This window comes from Brassica napus, chromosome A3, assembly GCF_020379485.1.
Source record: "Brassica napus cultivar Da-Ae chromosome A3, Da-Ae, whole genome shotgun sequence".
Classification (NCBI taxonomy): domain Eukaryota; kingdom Viridiplantae; phylum Streptophyta; class Magnoliopsida; order Brassicales; family Brassicaceae; genus Brassica; species Brassica napus.
Genome location: NC_063436.1, coordinates 10,075,139 through 10,096,310, shown reverse-complemented (window position 1 = coordinate 10,096,310; position 21,172 = coordinate 10,075,139). Strand labels below are relative to the sequence as shown.

General features: G+C 33.2%; 2 protein-coding genes across 21 annotated transcripts; both read left to right on the top strand.

Annotated features, from left to right (window-relative positions):
• The first annotated feature begins 11,095 nt into the window (after positions 1–11,095).
• LOC111201376 lies at positions 11,096–14,903 on the top strand. Of its 20 annotated transcripts, none has more exons than XR_007338113.1 (11): positions 11,102–11,606; positions 11,705–11,757; positions 11,864–11,921; positions 12,386–12,563; positions 12,768–12,865; positions 12,996–13,079; positions 13,236–13,335; positions 13,460–13,601; positions 13,848–13,926; positions 14,079–14,197; positions 14,581–14,903. XR_007338113.1 is itself a non-coding variant. In XM_048775775.1 (4 exons), exons 2-4 carry the CDS (start codon positions 13,561–13,563, stop codon positions 14,815–14,817), a joined length of 357 nt encoding a protein of 118 aa, XP_048631732.1. In that variant the 5' UTR covers positions 12,861–13,079; positions 13,460–13,560; the 3' UTR covers positions 14,818–14,903. The 20 variants fall into 20 exon arrangements, 1 of the variants encoding a protein (XP_048631732.1); XR_007338112.1 differs by having other exon boundaries at positions 14,294–14,903; XR_007338104.1 differs by adding an exon at positions 14,294–14,458 and having other exon boundaries at positions 11,105–11,606; positions 13,848–14,197; positions 14,569–14,903.
• A 3,479-nt stretch (positions 14,904–18,382) lies between these two features.
• LOC106438032 (alcohol acyltransferase 9-like) lies at positions 18,383–20,099 on the top strand. The gene has a single exon (XM_013879068.3). The coding sequence runs from the start codon at positions 18,595–18,597 to the stop codon at positions 19,984–19,986; it is 1,392 nt and encodes a 463-aa protein (XP_013734522.2). The 5' UTR covers positions 18,383–18,594; the 3' UTR covers positions 19,987–20,099.
• Positions 20,100–21,172: the final 1,073 nt, after the last annotated feature.

Genomic DNA, 21,172 nt, shown 5'->3' with positions numbered 1-21,172 from the left:
TTTAATAGGCATTCTTTTACAACTAGACCAACAATTCATTGAGAAAATGAATACTATTGAAACCACAACCATTTTCTTTTAGTTGTATATAACCTAAATTTTGTACATTGTAAAAAAATGACAATATCAAGTGAATTTTATCAAAAATGCAAAGTACTTAATATGATTATTTAGCTGGCAAAGTACTTAATATGATTAACAATGCAAACAATCTTTATATATGTTTGAAGATAATGTACAAACAGTCTAGCATACTAATGGATACTAACAAGTTGTGAAAGCAAGTGTCGGAATTCGGAAGTATCACTCTATTTTTATGAGAAGGGACGTAGCTACTTGCCCAGTGCTCAAGAGAAGGGCCTACCAAATATTTTTAACAACACACTTGCCATTTTGGTGCCTGGGGGGGGGGAGTTCCATAGCCAAAATTATAGATAACATGTAAAAGAGGTAAAAAATCTCGTATCTGATGTAAGATGAAACTCAAAGTAATACATATATAGACATGAACTAGCTTATTCATTACCGATTGATTTTGAAATGGAATTTATGAGACTAAATAACATGATAGTAGAGTCTACTTGTATCCGTACATGTATATCAATGTCTCAATGATAATTATAAATTTAATCGTGAGATTCAGTTTGAAATTGCCTAAATAAATCATCTTACATGTTTTAAGACAAGAATCTCACTTTTAAATAAGATAACATTTCAAGTAATAATATACGATGAAAATATATAATTACTTTATTCTCGATTGAGCTTGAGTTGAAATTTGAACACATGAAAGAATATGAAAATAATATAATGTAAAATGAATATCATTAGTGTTCAAAAAAAAGTAAAATGAATACCATTTTTTGATAATCAAAAAGGTAAATGATATTTTCTAACGAAAATTGAACCCAAATTACGGTGTGTTTAATAGGCACTCTTTTACAACTAGACCAACAATTCATTGAGAAAATGAATACTATTGAAACCACAACCATTTTCTTTTAGTTGTATATAACCTAAATTTTGTACATTGTAAAAAAATGACAATATCAAGTGAATTTTATCAAAAATGCAAAGTACTTAATATGATTATTTAGCTGGCAAAGTACTTAATATGATTAACAATGCAAACAATCTTTATATATGTTTGAAGATAATGTACAAACAGTCTAGCATACTAATGGATACTAACAAGTTGTGAAAGCAAGTGTCGGAATTCGGAAGTATCACTCTATTTTTATGAGAAGGGACGTAGCTACTTGCCCAGTGCTCAAGAGAAGGGCCTACCAAATACTTGTTAGATGGCTAATATGTGAATGTGGTTTCGGTACACCCAAATTATTATTATTTTCTCATAAAAGAACAAGGAAATTAAGAAAATAGTTATTTCCGAATAACGAAAATAACAATGGTTGACAAAAAAAAACAATGAAAAATATTATTTGTTTTACCCCTTGCCTACGCCTTTTTGACATCACGTACTGATCAATCGAAAACGAGAAGGAATCATTTAATGACAATGATTTTGTCTTTGTTTTATATGACTTTCGTCATATTAATTGGATCTTTTATCAACTAAGTTCAAATGAGTTTGGCAAAAAAAAATGTACAAAAGAGGTTTTTGTATTTTTTTATGTTCATCGGAGTGAACCTTTTCTATATACTTCGGTAGCTATAAAGATGTACTTAAATTTAGTTACTATTCTCCTATTTGTTTTCCTATGTTCATCGGAGAATATCCATTTGAACTTCGTCTCCCTAGTGCAGATTTACGTGCCAGTGAACTTTAAGATTCTTTTTGCTATGCACCCCACATTTCTGATTACATTTTTAACCTTTTACGTGTTACTTTGAAAGAAAAAGATCTTATCACTTTTCATCAATGAGTGTGTTCATTTCCTAAGCGAAGCGCTAATCGATGTTTAAAGTTTTAATTCTACAAATCTTGTATTCATCGTAAATGCACTGTTTTTTTTTTTTTATAATCCAGGTATCCGGACCTCTCACTTAGTCCGACTATCCCACTGCGTCCAACCGGAACTGGCGAGAAAGGTCCTGGAAACCAAACGGAAACCATATTAAATCTGCTGTGGCCGGGGCTCGAACTCGTGATGGTGGGCACTTCAGCCGAGGTTCTTTTACCACCAGACCACAAGACCCGGTTGTAAATGAACTCTTAAGTTGTGGAAGTGAAGACAATCCCCAAAAGAAGAGATATGTAATAGTAGAGCTCGGCGAACAATGAGCAAAGCCGAAACGAGTCTGATGGGTGTGTGATACACGTCTAAAATTATGCAAAACTAAGGATATTGTGAATGTCCGTACATACGAGATATGCTTTTGGATTCTAACTGGAACCTTCCTTGCAATTGGATATAACTTATAAGCGAAGACTTATAGGAAATGCAATGTTAGATATCTGCATATAATTGAAATCTATGATGGGCGATGTACAGAAATGAGGACTTTAGACTTAAATTTCATTACTTTCGTGATCTAGTTTTAATATTATTTTTTTCATTTAATGGTTTAGTTTTTTTTTTCCATAACTAATTAAGTTGTATTATATATTGAAAAAAGAGTAAAAACATATATAGTTGATCGATGTTATCATTGTCAGATCAACGACTACTATTCCAACTCTGTGTCCTTGTCTCTGCAGCAAAAATCAAATGAGCAAATCACATCATGAAGTAGAAAACGATAGCGACGATTGAGCAATTCTGATCAAAAGTTTGAAAAAAAAAATCAACAATAATACATAAAAAGAAGGGATTTTTGCAAAATTGACCTACAACTTAAAGTCAAACACAAAACTAACCTCCTTTTTTTTTGAAAATTGGTTTTGCCCTATTCACCCCACAAGTTCATATAATTTACGAAAATGCCATAAATTTTTTTTTTTTTTTTTTTTCGAAAATGACATTTTTACTCTCTCACCCTCATCATCTTCAAGTAATTACAAGATTGCCATTGTCATCAATACCACAACCACCATGAACAACCAATTTGAAGCTCTTAATGCTCCTAAAATCGATTTACCCTTCTTCTTTTTCCATTCTTGTGAACTAAACACAACATATCTCTCACTTTCTCTCCACAATGAGCTAAAAAAACCCAAGATTTTGATTCTAAAATTTTTATGGTTCATAGAGTCATAGAAGCTAACGATTATGGGTGGGTGACTTCCGTTTGTGATTCTGTGTGCTTGGAGAAGCCTTATGTATGCTAAGGAACTTATCTCACCAATTTAAGGTATGACATCGAGTTTTTTTCCAGATCTGTTCGTCAGACGACTTACTTGGGAAGTCGTCTGGCTGTAGACGACTTACCTGGAAGTCGTCTGGTCAACGCAGAGGTTATTTTTGCAATTGACTTTGAAATCTGTAACCTGAGACGACTGAAAGTTAAGTCGTCTACTATTGTTTGGTTTCAAAAAAAATTCCAAAGAACCTAGACGACTTACATTTCAGTCGTCATAGGTTAGTTTTGTATTTGATTGGATAATTTCAGAAGTTTGACTTCCCCAGACGACTTACATTTCAGTCGTCTGGCGAAAATTAAAATAATAATATTTTTTTAAAGTAAACAACTTACAATTAAGTAGTCATAGGTTAGTTTTGCAATTGAAAAAAAAAAGTTCAAGATTTAATTATACACAGACGACTTATAATTCAGTCGTCCACCAGACGACTTAATTGTAAGTCGTCCAGGATTTTTTTCCGAGATTCTGGTCAAACCTCGTAAATCCTGGACGACTTACATTTCAGTCGTCTCGTGGACGACTGAATTATAAGTCGTCTGTATATAATTAAATCTTGAAGTTTTTTTTTTCAATTGCAAAACTAACCTATGACGACTTAACTGTAAGTCGTCTACTTTTTAAAAAATATTATTATTTTAATTTTCACTAGACGACTGAAATGTAAGTCGTCCAAAAAGTCAAACTTCTGAAATAATCCAGTCAAATGCAAAACTAACCTCTGACGACTGAAATGTAAGTCGTCTAGCTTTTTGGAGTTTTTTTTTTAACCAAACAATAGTAGACGACTTAACTTACAGTCGTCCGAAATAACAGATTTCAAAGTCAATTGCAAAAATAACCTATGCGTTGACCAGACGACATATAGTTTAGTCGTCTAGACAACTTAGATTGAAGTCGTCCGCGTCTTCTCCACTAGTTTTTAAGTCTTCTACGTTAGTTTTTGAATAACTTGTATTTTTAAGAGTGATAAATAACTTCAAGATATGTAAAACTCATATTTACAAAATATGTTCTCTCCCTTAATTTTACTAAATTTGACTAAGTTTTTCAATGCAAACTTATAAAAAATATGATATGCTTTGACTAGTTACTATTGTTTGTTTTCATCTCTTACCAACATTCTTGTTTATTAAGATGAGAAAAAGGCCATTGGAGTTTATTATGGCATATGAGAGATCCAAAGATAAGAAAAAGGCTAATGAAGTCTATTATTTCATTGATTTGTAAATGTGTAAACACATTGTTAGCACATTTAATACATCTTGGAAAACATTATTACTGATTTTACAAAAAAATCACAACTAAAAGAGTATACATGCAATTCATAAAACAGACCACAAACAAAACTATTATAGATCATTCATCTACAAAGACAAGCTTGGATTCCACTTGAGTAGACAAGACCAGACAACTTTTAAGAAGTCCAGACGACTTCTAAGAAGTCCAGACGACTTCCAAGAAGTTCAGACGACTTTGCCAGAAGACTTTTAGGAAGTTCAGACGACTTCCAGACGACTTTACAGGAAGTCCAGACGACTTTACAGGAAGTCCAGACGACTTTTAGGAAGTCCAGACGACTTCCAGACGACTTCCAGACGACTAACAAGTAAGTCGTCCCAGAAGTCTTCCAGATCTGAAAAACCTGCATATTAAATCCAGATCTGAAAAACCTGTATATTCAAAAACGTTCAAATGGCTTAAAAACAGAAAAAATGAGTGGAAGATTAGATAAATCTACCTTTACAGAACACACAAAAATACATATCTAAAAATAATAGATCTACCTTTAAATTAGTGGAAGATGAGTACCAAATAATTAAAAACCTGCAAAAAAAAAATAGATTAGTAACAAAGACATGAGACAAAATTGAAAAATTCATATAAAGTTTGGTGTTTTCAAGTCAAAGAGATTAGAGTGAGTTTGGAGAGTTTTAGTTTGGGAAAAAAGTAAGAACTTTATACAACAAGAAGTTACCAAATGAAGAAAAATCAGACATAAGAACTTACCAAAACGCTCAGAAAAATCCAGACGACTTCCTAGAAGTCCAGACGACTTCCTGGAAGTCCAGACGACTTCCTGGAAGTCCAGACGACTTCCTGGAAGTCCAGACGACTTCCTGGAAGTCCAGACGACTTTGTCAGAAGACTTCCAAGAAGTCCAGACGACTTCCAGACGACTAACAGGTAAGTCGTCCCAGAAGTCTTCCAGATCTGAAAAACCTGCACATCAAATCCAGATCTGAAAAACCTGCATATTCAAAAACGTTCAAATGACTTAAAAATAGAGAAAATGAGTGGAAGATTAGATAAATCTACATTTATAGAACACACAAAAATACATATCTAAAATTAATAGATCTACCTCTAAATTAGTGGAAGATGAGTACCATTTGATTAAAAACCTGCAAAAGAGATAAATTAGTAAGAAATACATGAGACAAAACTGAAAAATTCATATAAAGTTTGGTGTTTTCAAGTCAAAGAGATTAGAGAGAGGTTGGAGAGTTTTAGAATGATGAACATTACATTTTTGTTGCAGCCATTTGAGAGGAGGAGAGAGAATGTGTAAATTTTTCTTTATATAGGGAGACAAAAAATCCAATTAGATTAAATATTTTTGACTCAGACGACTTCCTGGACGACTTACATTTCAGTCGTCTGGTGAAGAAATTAAAACAGACGACTTACATGTAAGTCGTCCAGAAGAGTTTAATATTTTTAGCGGGAAATTAAATATTTTTAGCGGGAAACTAAAATAGAAGACTTTCCAGACGACTTACAAGTAAGTCGTCTGGACGACTGAAATATACGTCGTCCGGGTAAATTATTCAACAGACGACTGAAATATAAGTCGTCCACACCCTAAACATAACCCCTAAACTTAATTATCTAATTAAACACTTCATAAAACCAAATCAACCTTGAAAAGTGTTTACTATACACAGAAATAAACACATATAGGTGAAAACTAATTTTTGAAAAAAACATTTTAGTTTTTCAAAATCTAACCCTAACAATACATACAATACTACAACATATGTTTGCCAAACTCCTAAACCAAAGTATTTCATGATTCACTACTTCCACTCATATATCTTCAAAACAAATCAATTTTATCATATCTTAATTTATATCAGTTAAAACTGTTTATAATTACTTGATTTTTATTTTTTACGCATCAAAATATTTTTTACAAGATTTATAAATTATTTTTAAAATAAACTGGTACCAGACGACTTACACTTCAGTCGTCCAGACGACTTACAATATCTCAGACGACTCAGACGATTTACTAGGGCTATATTCGTAAAAATGGCTTCTGTTTTTTTGTTTGGTCACAAGGGGCTGAGCTGTAATTTCATTAGGCTTTTAGGTTAGTTTTGCATTTGATTCAAGTTTGGGTATAGGTTTGGAATTAAAATCAAGTTGTGGGTTAGTTTTGGCAAAAACCCCTAAAAAGAATTTGACCTATTTATTCAATGTTGAGTTAAACCTAACATGATATCAAGATCTAGCTTGTTAAACCTCATATGTAGTTAAAACTCGAAAGTTTTCCATAAAGAAAAGCAGAGTTATACAGACACAGTGCAGCTCTTGATACGACATGTGCACAGCATAAAATTTTACCTTTTTCTGTTTCGTGTTTCATCATTCATCATTCATCGTCGCTTCTCCAAATTTATTAACACGTCCTTGGTCTCACCGACACGAACAAGACGTATATTTACGTTTCTAATGGTAAAAGCAGTTACCATATATACCATTATATGGAAAGTGCCTTTTTTGTCAAAAAAGTGCCTTTCACTTATCAGCATGCATCTACAGATCTACTCTATATATACGACTGAAGTTCGTAGATGACTTAGATAGAAAGAAAAAACATGACTACCGTAACATCTGCATACCACATCAAGTCATCCTTTTAGTTTGTTCCCCATAAAGCAATTTTCTCACCTTTTTCTCTTGGTACAAAATCTTCCCAAATCTTCATTATTTCTTTTCATAAACAGAATAGTTAAAAAAAACGGCATCGTTAAAGAGAGAGAGAAAGAGAGAGAGAAAGCAATTTCCAGAGGGCTCGGCGGTCGGCCGGTGCGTGAGCGTCCGTGCCGCCGCCGGAGCTCGTGTTTCTTTCAGATAAAATTACCAGGATCCGGCCTTCTCCTCGTTTCTGCCGGTTCCCGCCTGTCCGATCTCTGGTCTGCCACCAACCGCTTTGGTTCTGGTCCTGGAGTAACGACGCGGTGGCTGTGTAGATGACGCGGAGAAGACCTTAGTTGTTGTCGGAATAATATCTCCGGGAGGCGGAGGCTATCGCAGATCCGTCGCCGCCGGTCTTTTGTCTCCGTGGCGGGGAAACTCCTTCAGGTCCGCCGTCATCGGATCTAGTCTCCGGGGGGTGAAGGCTTCTTCAGCCTTGCGTCGCCGGCTCGTGGCCCTTATTCTTTAGGGTTTTGTTTCTTTCTTTTCTTCGGTCGGGTTTTTTTGTTTGTTTCTGTGGGTTGGTGTGTTCGTCGGAGGAGATGGAAGAGCTCCGGCGGAAAGAATGAGGATGCATGCGATTCCTCTGGCGGGTCCCGGTGGTTAATGTTGATGGAGGAGCTCTCGCTACGGCGATTGAGCCTCTCCGGCTTGAGTGGCCCAAAGTTGGGTGAAAGTAAAGAGGAACGGAGCGATGGAGCTCCGGTTTGGCCGGGTGGTCCGGTGGTTGGATCTCCGGCGCCGACGAGTTGAGATGGTATGGCGCTATCCTTGTGACACGTGTTTCTTCGCGGAGGAGGATCGCGACACGTGTACAAGCGGCCAAAAGTGGGTTTAGTGAGGCGGCAGTATGCCTTTCCGCCTGCTCCCTAGGGTTTTCTCGTGATGGGTCCGTAGGGCTTAGCCCATTAGAAATTTGGGTGTCCTATTTGTTGTTGGGCTTATGTTATAATATTGTACTGGGTTTGGCCCGTTTCTTTTATAATATTAAATCCCTTTGATGGAAAAAAAAAAAAAACAGAATAAAAACAATTTAGAAAACCGATTTATTTGGATTACAGAATCATCTTCTTTAATCTTTTCATTCAATGGGAATGTGAAATGTATCCCACCATCTAAATTATTTAGTTTGATGATAAGACATATTGCAAATATTTTTTGGATCATTATAATCTAAATTTTATTCGATATCTGCTTCCAGTTCATATTTTTTTCTCATTAGAAACTCCGTTGTATTAAGATTTGATAGATCCTTAAACCTTAGACTCTACTCATAACATTTTGGATTATTACAAGAGGTAATATTTGTAGGGTCGAAGTACACTGTTTTTATCATCATTGAAATAGAAGCTTTATATCATATTCCGAAAAGAAGAAGAAAAATAACTTAAAAGAAAGAAAAAAAGACTTAAAAGAAAAGTATATCATATATATACTATACGAGTGACCACGTTAAATATTCATGGGTCCATGCTAGAATTGACAAGACCACTACAGTGATTCAAGAAAACTTAACGAAAAAGTGGCATTGCTTTTAAATTATCTATACATTTTTTTTGGGCAAAAAATTAGCTATACATATATATATGATTTCAGTTAAAAGTGCACGTACATATGGTTTTAAATTGATTCCTTTGCAAAAATTTGAAAATTAAAGTCTAATGTCTGTATATAACCTAGTAACCAATGGCTCATGGTAATGCGAGAGGTATTGCCTTTTGTTGCTTTCAATAGCAGTCCTAGCTGTAGCTATATGTGAACAAAAATACTTTAGAAGCCAATATTAATTATAAGCACCACTTGAAACCAACTATTATTGCTTAATTTTCTTAGCTGCAAAATTATGTGTAGGAATTTAAGTGTTCAAAATGTGTATTGTTTTTGTCAAATAACACATTTTAGTTATGGTAACAAATAGAGAAAATTAGCAAAGGAAAAATTCTTATTATACATCTAAGAAATATTACTATAAGATGACTGTAATTAGAAAACCAAGTAAATAAGTTGTGATCTTCTTTTCTCTAGCTAAAATCTGCATAATTATGGAAGGGTATGTACTCCCTCCGTTTCATAATAGATGATGTTTTAGAAGATTTTTGTTGTTTCAAAATAGATGATGTTTTGATATTTTTATATTATTTTGAACTTTATTGAAAACGGTGTAACCAATCAGATGTTGTAATCATTTCTGTAATTGGTTGGATGATTTTTAAATTATATTTTTAAATCTATTTTTTAGAAAAAAGTAAATTTCTTAATATTTGTGCACTAAAGAATAACATCATGTATTGTGAAAGGGAGAGAGTATTTACTAGTATAATATTCCATGAATATATTTTTGTCTTTGTCCTATAAAGTTATTCCATGAGAATCTTGGCACCAAATCTTTCACTGTTGTAGACAGACGCCATTGCCCAAACAACAATGCACATCATACTGTAAACCGCCACCACCACCAATTTGATTCTCACGATTATTTTCCCTTTTAATACGTCATAATTATAAACAAGAAAGCTATAACGTTTTCTAGATTGATTATAGACCTTTTTCTCTTAAAACCTTTGCAATTCTAAAATGTAATTTGCTCATGGACTCAGAATTTAGTCGAATAAGTCTCGTACTTTTTCTTGCTTTTAGGTTATTTTTTCCGACCTTTTATGTTTAGATTGGCTACATGAATCATTAGGCGTAGACCAATCCATTACCACTGTCAATAAACAGTTCGATCCCATGTATAATAAGTAGGTTGTTGTATGCAGACTTTAATTTAATGGTAAGAATATACCCTTTTTTTTTAAACAAACAATATACCATACGTGCCACGGACATATTTGGGTTGATGAATTACTAGCATATATTTTCCATCTAATAATGTTAATTTAAGGATGAAAGTCAAATATAAGATCTGACGGCAAAATAGAAGCTCTGGAGAGGCAAAACTTAAAGTTCAAAATAAAGAAGCTAAAATCTTCGTTAATTTTGACTTACTTGAAAGGTGCATGAGAGATGCAAGATTAAAACAATCAATTTATTATGTATTTTGTTTTGCATTTGTTTACCATTCAAAATATTAATTGCGGAACAAAAATAAATAATTAAATAATAAAAATCTGCATATATATTAAATTGTTGCCTGCAGTGAAAAAATCTGTTGGGAGAATGATGAGGACCAATAATTAGTCTTATTTAATTTATTTCATTAATTCTCAAACTAAATACAAATTCTCTCAGACATATGGTTTAATATTTTCATTTTATGTAGAAATTTATTTATAAAAAGAATTTATAAAGTGATATATAAAATATATATGATTATGTATATTTTCTTTTATACGTACATTCACATAAGTTATCTATATATTTAGTTTACAGATTCATACTTGTCATATAATTTTTTGCAATAAGTAGATATACATGTTATTGTGTATCATATAAAATGTATAACTTCACTAAATATGATATATTTTTCTGACTTAGCTATATTTCAATGAAATAAATTTTTGAATGTGTTAATATGAGTTGGATATGATAAATAATATTCAATAAGTTTAATTTATTGTCAAAAACTATGTTATAACACATGGATTCATTTTTATTTTATATTTAACTAGAACTTCTATTTTTTTTAAGATCTGACTTACATTATTTTATCTTTTCAATACTCAATTAGATTGAACATGATTCGGTAAATTAGTTTGATTAGTTAGATTTACATTTGTTCTACATATCTATTTGATTTGTATATAATCGGCTTGATCTGCGTTATCTTTTAGATATGTTTTATCATTCGACCTTTAGTTACTTGTACATCTATACTATACTAAAAGTGGGATATGAGCTCCATTGAGCATATCCACATAAGCATAAATAATCTACCAATCATATGCTCTTATTTTGCCACTTCACATTCTGTTTGTCGACATTGGCCAAACTTTTTGGGCTTTTCAAATTGGTTTCTGACCCATTTAAAATCTATGTTAAGCCTTCTTCGTCAGTTGTGTCTCGATGAAACAGATATACCCACGTTTTCATCTTCCTCAATCGTCTCAACGATTCTCCTACGTCAGCAACAATATTCAACCAATAAATACTCTCAAAACCCACGTCACCAATCAAGCTTCCCTAATAGACTGACTTTTTATTTCTCTCCTCATACTAAACGTTTTTACAAACGATGATCCTCTCATCTCCCACACCTTCCTCCATCTCTCATAATTATATATTGATTCAGTCCGCAATCTCACTAACTATAGATCGATTCGATTGTTTGGTTCACTTTCGTCACCTCCAACTTCAGTGCGAAATACAATTTTCCAGTTTTAAAATACAATTCAACTCGGGAGCAATCCGGGTATCATTGGTAAGATGCCTTTATTCATGTCCTTATCATCAGCGTATGGGGTTTTGGGATTTTTTTCTAACCCGTGTATCATGTTTGTTCGTACGATGGTGAACAAGGTTCTTAACCGATGACCAAATCAGAACCAGAGTTGAAAGCAAGAGATATTTTGGTAAGCAAGAGACATGTTTAGAAACAAGTGTTTACCGACTCATTATCCTTGATTTTGTGCTTTTACCATAACTAATTTACAAATCGTTTTTTTTTTTTTGCGTCAGGTATGGCCTTGAAGACGACAGTGCCTGCGAACGCAACGGCTGCCCAAACTCGGAAGAAGTAAGTGTCAAATATTTTGAACTTTTAATTCGACGTTTGAAAGAGTGACATTTCCTGCATTCCTGATTTTTGTAAAACTGGTGAGATGTTTTTCAATTGATCATCTGAGGTATGGATATACAAACATGATGCAAAAGAAAAGGCATAATGTCTAAATTCAAGAAATTTAAATATGCATACCCACTTTACTTCTTCCCATGTTTTCAGTGAAAAGGCTAACATGTATAATTCCTTACCTTATGAGCACATGTATCTTAGTTTCTGTGGTACATATTTCTACTCTGTTCCACTTACATCATGGTTTCAAACTTCAATTGAGTGTACCATATCTCAAATCCATTTTGAAATCGATGGTATCTATAGTTTAGGTAAATCTACAATTTCTTTCCAGGTTTCATGTCCATCTTACTTTTGATATGGGTTTAGAATGTATTTGTACAGCTTAACTTAGGATATATATTTAGATTTTTGAATTGCAGGCCTATATGACCTAAAGGAGGCACTGAGATAGTACAACTTTATCCTGATTCCTGAGTATGGACACTAGAGTGATGCAGATGAAAGTAACTCCTCAGATATTGATTTCTTTGAATATACTGAGGCTGTGAAGTTACATGGGATCCAAATGTGTCGGCTGGCCAGGTTATTTATCTATTTAGTGTGTTTTAGACCTAAATTTCTCTTTGTTCACCGTAGAAATCCAATATGTAGCCCAAGTAATTTTTTTGCCTTCCCTTCTCCACAGATTTCTTCTTTTTTTTTCTCTTAACTAAAAAGCTAACGTCAACCTTCATGTTAGTATAACTTTTTCTCCACTTTAATTCTTCAAAACTCTCTTTATTTCAGTACCTTTCAGTTCTCCCATCTCCACCATCTATATATGACTCGCCTCATTTAGACAGAACCCCTATCACGAACCACTCGATTCTCCTTTTATTAATCAGGTTTAAGATACAATACTCTTTGTAGTCTTTTTTTTTTGTTTATTTAATTTCCGAGATTTCTTTGTAGTTTATCTGTTCTTACCTTAACAGTAACTCACAGGTTATGTGTTTAATTGAAATCTTATATTAGGTGTTGGCTTACGCACACCAGTCTTACAAAAGAAGTGATCAAATAACTTACTACTCAAGTAATTTCAAAGCAAAAAGAAAAATAGTAAGTGATTTCTTATAATGTATGTCAATTGGTTGAGAATTGCTCATCTCTTGGTGCGTGTTTAAGCTGTTATTTTCAAAGGGGATCGGATATAAAAAAACTGAGCATTTTGTTGTTGTGAGGTTTACTTAGTTGGTTGGGTTAATATTTTGTTAGGCCATTGGAGAAATGCTGCATTGTTCAAGAGGAATCTGGTTGTTGGAGTTGACATATTTCTCTCAAATGTTATCCATGTCCATAGCGCCACTATAAAATAGTATACACAACTTCTAACATTTGTCAACCTTTGTTTCTGAAAATCCCGTCTAGAATTTGGCTAAAGTATTACACTACCCTTTCGAATAATAAAAGTATTCAAAGCAGCTGAATGAATTTTTCAGGGCCCCGCAAGTTTACTCTGAAGCTGACACACTGAGGAACCTAAAATCAAGACTTGCAAAGGGACTGATAATCAAGTGCACTAAATGCAATCTGAAAGGGGATGCCTTTGTCTGCTATATCAAGTCTTGCCGGTGGGATTATGTATGTTTTACCACATTCTCTTCATTCGCATCTAACTATATAATTAAAAATTACTTACCACAGTTCCAATTCTAATGTGAAACTATTATTTTGGGTCCTTACAAGAAGATTTTCTTCTACTTTTCTGGACATATAGACATTGCGCATCCAGAGCTGAGCCCTTACCAAAATTATATCAAAGCTGTTTTCCCCCATCATATTTTGATATAAAACTTACGGTATGGCTGTATCATTACTTTTTTGCAGAATTCCTGCTGAGGTTTGTTCATTGGATCGTACAAAATATCTTTTTCTCTGTGGATATGCACTATCACAGAATGAGAAGGTTAGTAATTAGTAATAAGCATCTCTTCTTACCACAAGACAACCAAGAAACCCCATCCTATGTGGATATATCATACCTACTTTGCTTAAAAAAAACTTATCTTCGCATTTCATTGCTTTCCCCCAGTGCCTGATGGAATAATCCATATCAAGGTACTGGAACCCAAGTGTTACACATGTGCTTGCTTCTAAGGATGTGAAAGGAGCGTGTACAAGAACTGTGAATGTTATTATGGATATTCTCAATGGAAAAGGGATTATAATTGCATACTGTAAGTTAGATTGGTCACTCAAGATTTCAAATGCTCTTTACTTTTGCCAGTAATAAATCTTTGCCTTCACATGGATAAACTTTAACTCTTTCCAAGGATGAAAGCAAGTCTCAAAGCTTCTCAAAGCTATTGATGAAGAACCATTTGATATTCATGTTGCCACTCAAAGATCTCAAAATGGACCAAAAACTGCAAAACTCAAAGTAGCAACTAATGTGTCAGTATTTATAAACACACCCAATGAAAAAGAACCTCAAATTTGTAAGAATTTTTAATGAGTCGCACACTTGCACTGTTAAATTCTGTTTTGCAACAGTTCAGTTGCTATGTTTCGACTGAGTTGGTTTTATTGGGTATTCTCACCTCTAAAGAGATTTTTGCAGAACCTAGCCTCGAAAGATCAGATAACAGTGTATGGCTTCATCATCGAGCATCATGTTGTACCAGGCAACATGATCCAGCTAACTTCGCATTACCTCAGCAGGCCGAAGTCGTCAGGCTTACGTAGTGATGCAAGCATGTGTTTCAGCCAACATGATTCAGCTAAATTAATCGGGGATATCATGTTGCATCATCATTTTGGAGAATTTCGTACTAACGAAGTCGTCAAGATTATGTAGGGATGTGTGCATGTGTTTCAAGTAGAGTGTATAAACAGTAGAAGTGATACAAGTGATTTCTTAATAATTTTAACCTCACTAGCTTATTGGATAAATGCCATGAAAATCTACAGAGGGTGAATTGCTCAGTTTGCAGTTTCGTATCTCTACTTCACAATCTGATATGTCTAATCTCTATATTTAAGACATATATGCGTTTCGATCATATGATGAGTGTACATGTGAATTCACATGAAGAAATAAACCGTCGCCTATTAATTTGCGGGAAAAAATCTTATGACTAACTAAAATTATTTTATATTGTTAAGAATGTATATATCTCTTAAATTAATGTTTTAAATAATTAATTGATCTAACCAACAATTAAAAATGAGAAATGACACTTACAACTATATGTGCCAAAATATTGAATATCCTTCCATTACTCTACTGGTATGCCAAAATATAGAATAATATACATATTAAAAATAATCTATATATCAATTATAAATTATCTTTAAATTAATTTTTAATATATAATAATTCACAGACTCTATATAAATTAACATTCTCAGAATACATAAATAAAACTAAAATAATAATAATTAGAAGTTCAGAATCGATATGAAAATGATATTTACGTTTGACAATGCAATTAAAATTAAACATAAAAATACACTAACACAAGTTAAATAAAAAAAAATCCAAACAAAGATCGATAAAGTAACAAAATATGGTAAAATAGAAAAAGGAAGTAAACATTAACAAACTAAAATTATATCACTTCTCTGTAAATAAAGGAACAAATTCTGAATCAAGTTATTCAGTTATTACATTTTAAAATCAACCTAAACTTCTAAAATAGAAGATTAAAAAAATCTTTATAAGAAAATATTATGTGCATTACACAAAATCGTTATATTAAGTGTATGGATTAAATATTTTTTGAATACAAAAACAAGTTACCAAAAAATTAATACGAACATTATAATAAATTTCATCATAAATAAAAAATTATAAAATATAGATTACAAAATTACAAATTATAATAATAAATTAAAAATAGATTATATAAAATATATGTCACCAAAGTATAAGTTTTGTATTATTCTAACCATTTCTCAAAATAACTTTTGAATATTAAACAAGTTATATTCTTATATAAAGAAATAACTTACATTTTATATGTCCAATTTATGAAAAAAATATTCTTATAAAGTCTAAACATTATATAATACTCTTTTAAAATCAAAATCGCTAATATTATGTACACAACAAATGTAATACTTATTAAGAATATAGTTGAAGATTATTAAAGACAAAAGCTATAAAATAACATACAAAAAAAACAAAAATCAATAAATAAATATATAAGTATATAAATTAAAATATACAATCCTTGCGTAGCAACAGAATTTGAAATTTATATAAGTATATAAATTAAAATATAAAACCATGATTGAGATGTGAAATCGGAAAACAGATCAGATACAAGTTTTGTAATTTCTAACACGGTAGCAACATAATTTGATTCATAGGTTATACGTAATCTATAAATTTGACCATATCCAAACAAAACCATACCCACGAGTAGAGAGACGTGCACATCAAATAAAGATGTTTATAGAATTTAGACATTCATAGAATTTTTTCGAAAAACAAACGACATAATCTTATAAAACCGAGTTTCTAAATAATAAAGATGTTCAGGATATTCAACTTTAGGAAAATTGCCGCAATTACGTATATGCAATAATCACTGATTGGAAAAGCATCACTCAAACAATCTAATTATATGAAGCCGCAAATCTCCAACACCTTCCTCAACCCAAAAGCTTCTCTCCGGCTTCTCTTCGGCTCTTCCCCGTAGTATATGAGGATCATAGTAAAAAAATAAATCTGGTATATATTATTAATTATACTACATAAATTACACATACTTATACTATTATATTTTAATTGATCGGTTTATTCGATTTGAACGGTTTATATACCAAACCATGTACATAATTCACGGCTGCTCACAAATGACATCTATTCAGTATTACCAGATTTAAACACTTTCTCTATCTCGGTTCGCTGATTCGGAATTAGTCGATTCTTTTATCTGGATTGAACACCCCTAAATAATTTCAATAGCACGTACAAATTTTCAAGGAATTATATATTTCAGATCGCTAATCCTATTTTTCCGAATAAGTCGCCTATATATATATTATTGCGTCATAATTTAAATTGCAAGTTTGTTGTCAAGGTTTCAGTATAAAATTCAAAATTTTTTTATTACAATTAATATTTTACCAATTAGATATATTAAACTAATATTCTGGATCGATATTCAATTGTCAGTTTTTAACTATTATACGTAAAAAAATATTATTAAGTACACTTTTTTTTTTGAAAAGGGAGTTTTATATTTTAAGTAGGTTATGAAGTACTTTTTCTTTTCATGAATTTATTCGAGATGAGATTCCGATCTTTTAAACTAAGATAATTTATGTTCTATACATAATATTTTTTTTTTACATAACTCTAAAATCTCAGACTTGATTTTCATATTTTATTAGTTAATTGTGTTACATATAATAGAAATACTTATTTCAAAATAAAAATATAAAAAAAAATCAGATCTAAAAATTAGTTATATATAATTTAATATACAAAAATTCACATATAAATAAAAATGATAAATGTAACAAATTTAAATGTATTATCCGCGCGTAGCGCGGAAAAAAGATCTAGTATTGTTAACATAAATACAAGATGTATGTTTTCTACATTTAATTTTCAATCAGTTTTAGTTTTTCATTTCACATCGCAACACCTCAATTCAAAGACTTTCATAATTAATTAAAAAAAATCAGTATCAATAATTTACTACTAAGTAGTAGAGAAACTTGGCTTAGTGACATTTGTAACTTATTCTTTGTAAAATGTGTTTCCAAACTTTAGCAAAAGGTACGTTTTCCTTATATTTATTTAGATATTTTTGTCTTAAATCCTTATTGTATAGATGGTTGTGATCATTTTGAAATTATACGCCATGTCAGGAAGCCATGTAAACTTACACATTTACATATAGTCATATACAAATGAAACATATGTTCTTGTACGTGATAAGTTAAGTGTATGCAAATGTTTACTCCTAAATGGACTGTCTAGCAAAAAAAGTGTTTTTTAGTCAATGGTTTAAATGTTTACTTTTACGACTTTTTTGTTAGAGTTTGATTTCACTAAATCGTGTTTTTCTAAACTGTAAAATTCGTTACGGATCAAACCTTGTCAATCCATGATAAAGAAAATGGATAGTCGCGGTGTGAATGATCTTATCCCAACGAATGGATTGTTGTGTGAATGATCTTATCCCAATGGTCGATGAACGTATTTGTATAGGCTGTATAGATATGCGTGAGCACCCACCGAAACAGTAGTAACCATCAATTTTAATACCACCAAATATCCCAAATTAACCAAATATTCGTCAAAATCTTTTCAATATCCATAAAAGTAGGTTGTTATCCTGTTTATCGAATATTAAATATAAGGTATATAAACATATGGAGGATTATTATCCACTGCTCTAAATTGAAAAATCAACATGTCTAACAGTAACTTGTAAAACATCCCACAACGGATCAAAAACAAGGTCTGTAGATTTGAAAATCAATGAGAACAATCAAGGGAACACGTACACAGAAGAGTACATATGCATGAACACAACACACAAGACATACCATGTCTAAAATGAAGACACAATTTACAAAATTACCCTTTGTCTCCATACTTCTCTCTACGTGAATGTACATAGCAGAGAGATATATATATAATACACATCGCAGAGACCCACCTTCTTTATTTCAGAGGGAAAAAAGAACAGAGCATCGTAGAAAAAGCACCATGGGATCCTTGGTTAATGTGAAAGAAGCCACAGTTATTACTACTTCCGACCAAACACCTTCTACTGTTCTGTCTCTCTCCGCCTTAGATTCTCAACTTTTCCTCCGTTTCACCATCGAGTACCTCCTCGTTTACTCACCCGTTTCCGACCCGGTTTCTCTCTCGGATCGTCTCAAGTCAGCACTCTCTCGCGCTCTAGTTCCTTACTTCCCTTTCTCCGGCCGCGTACGTGAGAGACCCGACGGTGGAGGCGGCGGAGGTCTCGAGGTTAACTGCCGTGGCCAAGGTGCTCTCTTTCTCGAAGCTGCATCGGACCACCTCACGTGCCTTGACTTTCACAAACCTCCCCGGCACGTGACTAGCTGGAGAAAGCTTCTCTCCCTCAACGTCATCGATGTCCTCGCTGGTGCTCCGCCTCTCGTCGTCCAGCTCACTTGGCTTCGAGACGGTGGCGCAGCTTTAGCCGTTGGTGTTAACCACTGCGTCTCCGATGGTATCGGAAGCGCAGAGTTTCTCACCTTGTTCGCCGAGTTATCTAGAGACTCGCTGAGTCAGAGCGACTCAAAACGTAAACACTTGTGGGATCGCCACTTGCTTAACCCGTCTCCGGTTCGTGACTCGTTAAACCACCTTGAGTTCAACCGAGTTCCTGACCTCTGCGGGTTCGTGAACCGATTCAACGCCGAACGACTCGTTCCGACATCAGTCGTGTTTGAAAAACATAGACTAACCGAGCTGAAAAAACTCGCGAGTCGACTCGGCGAGTCCACATCGTTCGAGGTGCTCTCCGCACATGTATGGCGGAGCTGGGCGAGGTCACTGAACTTGCCATCGAACCAAAGCCTCAAGCTTTTGTTCAGCATCAACATTCGAGACCGAGTCAAACCGAGTCTACCCGTTGGGTTCTACGGGAACGCCTTCGTCGTCGGATGCGCGCAAACCACCGTGAAAGATCTGACGGAGAAAGGGTTAAGTCACGCGACGATGCTCGTGAAGCAAGCGAAGGAGCGAGTCGGGGATGATTACGTCAGATCGGTGGTGGAAGCCGTGAGCAAGGCGAAAGCTTGTCCTGACTCTGTCGGAGTCTTGATACTGTCGCAGTGGTCACGTCTCGGTTTAGAACGGCTTGATTTTGGTTTTGGTAAACCGGTTCATGTTGGATCGGTTTGTTGCGACCGTTACTGTTTGTTACTTCCGGTTCCTGAACAGAATGATGCCGTTAAAGTAATGGTCGCCGTTCCGTCAAGTGCGGTTGACTCCTATGAGAATTTGGTGATGAGCCCAAACGTTTAATAATTAGAGAAAATATCAATTCTAATTTTTTTCTATTTTAAAATACTGAGGAACTCTCACTCCGTTGACTTGTATGATATTGAGTATTGATAAATCATTTTAGTTTACTTTAATTTCCTAACCTCAGCAACCATTTTGTTTATTCATCCAACACAAATCAGCATATTATAGAATTATATAATATTATATTATTCGTCGTCCCATTGCACACGTATTGGCGTTCCACTATCAGTTTATCGTTTTCTTTACATAAATTAGGATAATAGGATCTTAGTAGCAATCGAAACAATGCACTTTTGAAAATGCACTTCAATTTACATTTTCTTATACCAATTGTTTTTGCGGGTTTTTGCATATCAAAAAGGCAAAAAAAGAGTGAGTTAGAGCATGCGCAGCGGAGGTTCACAGGAACGGAGGTTCACGGGAGGGGATCGCACGTTTTACAAAAAAAAAAAATTAAAATAAGCATAACCAATAAGCTCGGCTCGTCTCGCCTCTTTTGCGTGAAACCCTCTCTCTTAAAGTTCATCACTACAGTGCGGTGATCTGCGATTGGTCTATTTTTTTTTTTAAATAAAAAAAAAGAAACAAATTTAATAATAAAAAATTAAAGAGATGAACCCTAAGGGGGGTTCACTGATGCTCTTGCTCTTATATCTCCGGTCCGTGATTTTAGTCTTGGTGTTGTTGCATTGATGCAATAGTATGTGTCGGCAAAACGGTAAGCATGATTGCCTATTATTATGCTTTAAAACTTACTTGAATGAGTTAACAAATTTGTAGAGTGTGATCGGTAAATATAGGAGAAAAGGAGAGAGTAAATGTAAAAGTAAAAATGAGAGAAAAATGAAAAGGTGAAAATAAGAGAAAAATAAAAAAGGTGAAAAAATGAAAAAGAAAAATATCTAAAATAAAATTATATAACTTTGGTATAACTGAGACTTACATTTAGGGTATGACTGATAAAAACTAGAGTAAATAAGTATAAATAAAATAGAGTAATTAAATGAAAATATTGCAGAGCAACAATTATATTAAAAACAAATAAAAAAGTTAAACTCAGCACAATTAATTTCTTTTTACAAATCTAGATGAAGAAAAAATATAATAAAATAAACAGTAATAAGAGTAACTGAAAAAATTAAAGAGAAAAGTATCTAGAATAAAATCATCTATCTTTGGTATA